This window comes from Nicrophorus vespilloides, unplaced genomic scaffold (genome assembly GCF_001412225.1).
Source record: "Nicrophorus vespilloides isolate i.1.1-1 unplaced genomic scaffold, Nicve_v1.0, whole genome shotgun sequence".
NCBI classification, from domain to species: domain Eukaryota; kingdom Metazoa; phylum Arthropoda; class Insecta; order Coleoptera; family Silphidae; genus Nicrophorus; species Nicrophorus vespilloides.
This window is the reverse complement of record NW_017099815.1, coordinates 69,565-75,997: the sequence shown is the minus strand read 5'-3', so window position 1 is coordinate 75,997 and position 6,433 is coordinate 69,565. Positions and strand designations below refer to the sequence as shown.

Sequence of the window (6,433 nt, the reverse complement as noted above, 5' to 3'; positions counted from 1 at the left end):
CATAGTGCGGTTTCGATTAGTCCGGATTTACTATGAAGATTTTAAAACAAACTAAATTTTAATTGAATAAAATACAAAGAAATTAGTAGACAAAAATATATTTTATAAATGAATTATCTTTCTTATTTTTCTTATAATTCCTCGATTAGTACGGTTCCAATCAGTGCGGTAAATTGACGTTACAGAACTATGCATATTATAAATATTAGGTGGCCAATTGTAACAGTTAATTATTAGAAATTCAGGAAAACATTTAAAATTAATGCAGAAAGTTTTTGTGTGTAAATAATTAAAAAAAAAACTTTTTATTTTGTCATTATTTGTCCTGACTTTAAATAATATACTTTAGTCCTAATATTGAAAATAAAACTTAAGTACAAATTCGATGAGATCAAAATTATGAAAATTCGGTTTCAAATAGTGTGATGTATTTGCCATTAGCCGCACTATGCGAGGTTATCGCAATTATTAAAGATGTTTTACAAATTCAAAAAATATTTTCTATATTAATTTCAATTTAATTATTTCTCTTTCCATTATGCAGTTTGATTATAATTAACGTCAAAATTTCTTGAAATATCTAAAGAATGATTTGGAAAAAAAAAACGAAATTTTCTATGCTGAAATACCACGCATAGTGCGGTTTCGATTAGTACGGATTTACTATGAAGATTTTAAAACAAACTAAATTTTAATTGAATAAAATAAAAAGAAATTATTAGACAAAAGTATATTTTATAAATGAATTATTTTTTTTATTTTTCTTATAATTCCTCGATTAGTACGGTTTCAAACAGTGCGGTACAGGACTATGCGCATTATAATTATTAGGTGGCCAATTGTAACAGTTAATTATTGGAAATTAATTCAAAACGTTTTTGTGTGTAAATAATTTAAAAAAAACCCTTTATTTTTTCATTATTTGTCCTGACAGTAATAATAATAATAAATATATATTAATAACATACTTAAGTCTTAATATTGAAAATAAAACATAAGTACGAATTCGATGAGATCAAAATTATGAGAATTTAATCTATCCTTGAACCTGGCAAAGTTCCATCTTCAATTGTTGCAAATCGACGTCGGCTGTTTGAAGTTTCCGCAGTTTGGTATATTTCTTAAGATTCTGGAAGACTCTGATATACTGATCTATATCCAGAACATAATTATGAAGCTTCATCAAATCCTGCGTCTCCTTCGTCTCTTTAACTTCAATCTTCCCCGTCTTCTCGTCTTTGTCAAAAGTAAATCTTCTCATCTTCATAACTTCTTTCAACGAATTCCCGAGCACCTCTTGATTCGGCGAAGTCGACTCAACAAAGCCTTCTTTAAGCTTTTTGTTAACCTACGACCCACCGTCTCTCAGCAAAACGAAATGTTCTATATTGAAATACCATGCATAGTGCGGTTTCAATTAGTCCGGATTTACTATGAAGATTTTAAAACAAACTCAATATTAATTAAACAAAATACAAAGAAATTAGTAGACAAAAATATATTTTGTAAATAAATTATCCTTTTTATTCTTCTTATAATTCCTCGATTAGTACGGTTTCAATCAGTGCGGTACAGGACTGTGCGTATTATAATTATTAGGTGGCCAATTGTAACAGTTAATTATTGGAAATTAATTCAAAACGTTTTTGTGTCTAAATAATTAAAAAAAAAACTCTTTATTTTTCATTATTTGTCCTGACAGTAATAATAATAATAAATATATATTAATAACATACTTTAGTCTTAATATTGAAAATAAAACATAAGTACGAATTCGATAAGATCAAATTTATGAGAATTTAATTTATCCTTGAACCTGGCAAAGTTCCATCTTCAATTGTTGCAAATCGACGTCGGCTGTTTGAAGTTTCCTCAGTTTGGTATATTTATTAAGATTCTGGAAGACTCTGATATACTGATCTATATCCAGAACATAATTATGAAGCTTCATCAAATCCTGCGTCTCCTTTGTCTCCTTTGTCTCTTTAACTTCAATCTTCCCCGACTTCACGTCTTTGTCAAAAGTAAATCCTCTCATCTTCATAACTTCTTTCAACGAATTCCCGAGCACCTCTTGATTCAGCGAAGTCGACTCAACAAAGCCTTCTTTAAGCTTTTTGTTAACCTCCGACCCACCGTCTCTCAGAAACTTGTCGTTCTTCCCTCTCAAACATTCATCCGCTTCGTGAACATAAGTCAATCCATTTTCACTAATCTTCAGTTTCATTTTCAAATAGTTGATTAAATGTTCCAAACGCGTCTCGAATCTATCGTACTGAACTGCGTTTATCTCCAACGTTTCCAACAATTCGCTAATGTTCGTTTTCTTCTCGATTTTTAGATCCGCGTCGTCCGGTTGCTTATGCAACGCTATTATACTTCTGATCGTTTTCCGCACATCCCACGACACGACTTCAATGTTCTCCTCCAACTCGGGCAACTTATTGTCGAGACCCATTCCAGCTTTGCAAAGCAGACGGATGTATCTCATTGTTTCTTCGCATTCGCAATGGAAAGACTTGAACTTCTTGATTGTGCTACGAAAAGTTCTCAAATCGTTCACAGTTTTATTCAATTTAATCAACTCCTCCTGCTCCCCAAATATGATCAACTTTTCGCATACGTAAATTAACTGCAAAAAAAAGAGAACAAAAGAAAGATTACTTATAATAAAATAATAGAACTCGGACATAAACACCTGTTGACCAGATTTTGCTTTCCATCTTTTAATTTCATGCAGAATTACCCCAAATAAATCACCTTTTATCCCATTTTATGACTACTTTACCCAGATTCGACGAACTCTAGTGTAAAGCGGTAGCAATAATTACATTACTTACATTTAACGCTGTTTCGATGTCCATTTTTTCTTTGATCAAAGCAGTCGAGTTCAATTGTTGTTCGTTGCTTTTCATCAATTCGTTGTACATTTTTATGAGACGGGGAACGATTGATCCCAACATCTTGAACAAACGAAATCCTTTGATGGTTCCAAAAGTGAGAAGATTTTCTAATTCTATGAAGACAACGATTCCACAAACGGTTAAATATTAAAATATCTTTGGGTGAATATTTTGTGAAATGATTCTGTGAAAAACAAAAATATATAAAAGAATCCTATATTTACTAGCAGCAGAAGGTGCACGCACTACCTGTTTCTATTGTAGCCAAAAATTATTTATGACGGAAAATAAAATTGTCACCATAATAACCAACGTTTTTTTCTTAATCATTTCAATTTCTCTTTAATTTTCTATTGTATTTATTAATACACTTCGATTCGAGATATGGTGAAATACGAAATAAGTGAATTAGGACAAAAAAAAGCTAAGAAAAAAAACAATTCAAAGACACGAAACTGATAAAAATATTGTAGAAACGTATGATTCTAACAATTTCAAAAACTTCACAAAGAATTAAAATACAAACTGAAATTGTAAATACTACAATAACAATTAGACAATATCTTTTTGTTAAAACCAATTTAATATAATAAAAAATACTACAACTTCAATAGAACAGTTCACTATAATTATCAATATTTAACATATTTTATAAAACAATTGTTTTGGAGAAACAATTAACAAAAAATAAAAATGATATTAAAAAATGATGAAATGAATGAATGAACTAATGCTATTTAAAACGAACAACGTTACAATTTCTTCAAATATTATTAAAAAAAGTAATAATGCAACAACACCTTGAATACAACAATACCTTCGAACAATCCGGATTTACTATAGTATGGCTTTTCTATTTTCATTATTTTTCCTGTTTCAAATAGTCCGGTATATAGACGGAAGCGCACTGTAAGAGATTTTCGTCTGTATTCAGATTATTATAAATACGTGATCCATTATTAGTGAAAAGACTACGTAAAAGAAACTTTATATCATCAGAATAAATTGAAAATTGCAAAAAAAAAACCTCGATTAGTACGGTTTCAAACAGTCTGGTATATAGACGAAACCGTACTATGCGAGACTTTCAGCTGTATTCACCTTATTATAAATACATCATCTATTATTTGTGAAGAAACTACGTAAAAGAAACATTACATCATCAATCTGTGAACAATATTTAATTTGAAATTGCAAAAAAAATCCTCGATTAGTACGGTTTCAAACAGTCTGGTATATAGGCGGAACCGCACTATGCGAGACATTCGGTTGTATTCACATTATTATAAATACGTCATCTATTATTAGTGAAGAAACTACCTAAAAGAAACGTTACATCATGCAAAAAGAAAATGAAGAAATACATATTTTTTTAATTAATAAATTACAATGATTATTTCTTGAATCGTCGAACCAGAAATTACTTTAATTCCTCGATTAGTCCGGATTCAAATGGTCCGGTATATAGGCCTTATATTTCACCTTATGTCTGTAAATAACATTTATTTTGAAAATTGCAAAAAGAAAATGAGGAAATAAATATTTTTTTACAATAAATAAATTACAATGATTATTTCTTGAATCGTCGAACCAAAAATTACTTAAATTTCTCGATTAGTCCGGTTTCAAATAGTCCGAGATATTGGTCAAACCGCACTAAGTGAAGCAGCAATTACATTTTACTCAATTATTTGAAAAAATGTATAAAAAAAATAATGATTATAACAATTAGTTACTGAAAGAAATATTTTTTGAAATAAATAAATTCCAATAATTATATTTCAACTGTATTCAATTAATGTAATAAATAATGAGGATATTTCCAAAAAAAAGTTATCTTTAATTCTTTAACGGTTTTTTTAAATTATTATTCCCCAACGTCGAATCAAAAATTAATCAGTCAAAAGTGTCGACAAATTAAAAAAAAGCAATGGTAGATGCACAAGTGCGAGCGTCTCGTAAATCACCCATTAATTACTTGTCCTTGTATATTTTCCATTAAAATTTGTGTGTTTTTGTTTCTTTTTTTTTTGCATTTCAGCGAATGTTTAATCTTTTCGTTCGTGTGTTGTTTTTTTTTACTGAGGCTACGTGATTTATGGATCAACTGTTGAGTAATTCCATCGTAATTAAGACATAAAACACGTATTATGAAAGGGTTGATATTGATATACATTCGCACGTTGCAGCAATAATTAAATCCGGTCGCGAAAGCGCGTTATCGAAGCAATCGAAAACTAATCCATTTACGCTTTACGTAATGTTGAGGCATGTTCATACACATGCGAAATGTAATGGAATTCGTATTTTTATTTGTGTAATTGAAATTCGTCATTTGAATTAATTACTTNNNNCAAATATTCCAGGGGTGGCCAAACTGTGGCTCGCGAGCCACGTGCGGCTCTTCAAGAGTCTTGTTGTGGCTAGTTGTAGCTAAATTATATAATAAGATAGAATAATTAGCTATTAAACTTGATACTAGTTGATTTGAATATAAACTAATTATATTGATATTCCAAACAGAAAAAACAATAGTTATATACAGTAAGTCCTCGACTTACGCGATTTTAGTTTAGTTTCCACAAGACGTGGCGTGGTAGTGTGGTGGCCTATATTAAAAAAAAAAAAGCCAAATCGGTCATACGTATTTCAACATGAAAAATCTTTGCAGGGGTTTAAGTTCTCTAAAGATAGGCTAACACTTTTACTTGGTGGAAATACTGCTGGAGATTGCAAAATCAAACTATCATGAATATCCAATAAATATATAGATTTATTTTACTTTCACTTATCATTTAAAACTATAAAAATCCTAATTCTTTTGCTTTCCTCGACTTACGTGATTTTTCAACTTAAACGACAACATTCAAAAAGAATTAAACGCGTATGTCGAGGATTTACTGTAATTTTTTTTTTTTTCAAAGAATTTATGTTTGGAATTAAATAATTAGCAATTAATCAATTCAATTCATTTTTTCATCATTTCTAAAAAATAATATATAAATCTTAATAAAATCTGAGATTACTAAGAACTAACTAGATATTACCCATTGACATCTGTCAAAATAACCTAATATTAACTTAGGTTACAAAAATACAATTTCTTACTTTTGTTTTATAATTGTCAAAATGTGTATGTTTATTTATCAGTTTTTTTTTTTATATAAGAAAGTTCATTATATAATTAGCATGTTGTACACGACAAACAAAAAGTTTAGATTCTGAAACCTTGACAACATACTTACAAAAAAAAAGGTAAATGTCACAAATCTGACAGATTCTAAATATAGGTTAGGTTCTTTTAAAGAAACATACAATTTCTTACTTACTTGTTTTAATAATTGTCAAAATTTTTATGATCATTTATTAGATCTTTCTTTATATAAGTAAATTTATTTTTTAAATGTTATTTTTTTCAATAAGTTTGAATAAATTCTTTAAAAATAAAAATTGTTCAGAAATTTTCAATAACATCAAACGATAATAGATGGCGTTTACTAAATGTAATAAATCCTTTAAATTTTTGAAAC

The 6,433-nt window shown here is 28.9% G+C and overlaps 1 protein-coding gene across 3 annotated transcripts; it reads right to left on the bottom strand.

The window, feature by feature from the left end:
- Nucleotides 1-932: 932 nt before the first annotated feature.
- Nucleotides 933-3,233, bottom strand: LOC108565687. 3 transcript variants are annotated; one of them, XM_017925267.1, is made up of 4 exons: nucleotides 3,153-3,190; nucleotides 2,841-3,087; nucleotides 2,126-2,632; nucleotides 933-1,348 (listed from the first exon to the last, which is right to left on the bottom strand). In XM_017925267.1, the coding sequence occupies exons 2-4, from the start codon at nucleotides 2,961-2,963 to the stop codon at nucleotides 1,037-1,039; spliced, it is 942 nt and encodes a 313-aa protein (XP_017780756.1). In that variant the 5' UTR covers nucleotides 2,964-3,087; nucleotides 3,153-3,190; the 3' UTR covers nucleotides 933-1,036. The 3 variants fall into 3 exon arrangements, with proteins under 3 accessions (XP_017780756.1, XP_017780755.1, XP_017780753.1); XM_017925266.1 differs by lacking the exon at nucleotides 933-1,348 and having other exon boundaries at nucleotides 1,699-2,632; nucleotides 3,150-3,233; XM_017925264.1 differs by lacking the exon at nucleotides 933-1,348 and having other exon boundaries at nucleotides 1,699-2,632.
- Between the last annotated feature and the right edge of the window lie 3,200 nt (nucleotides 3,234-6,433).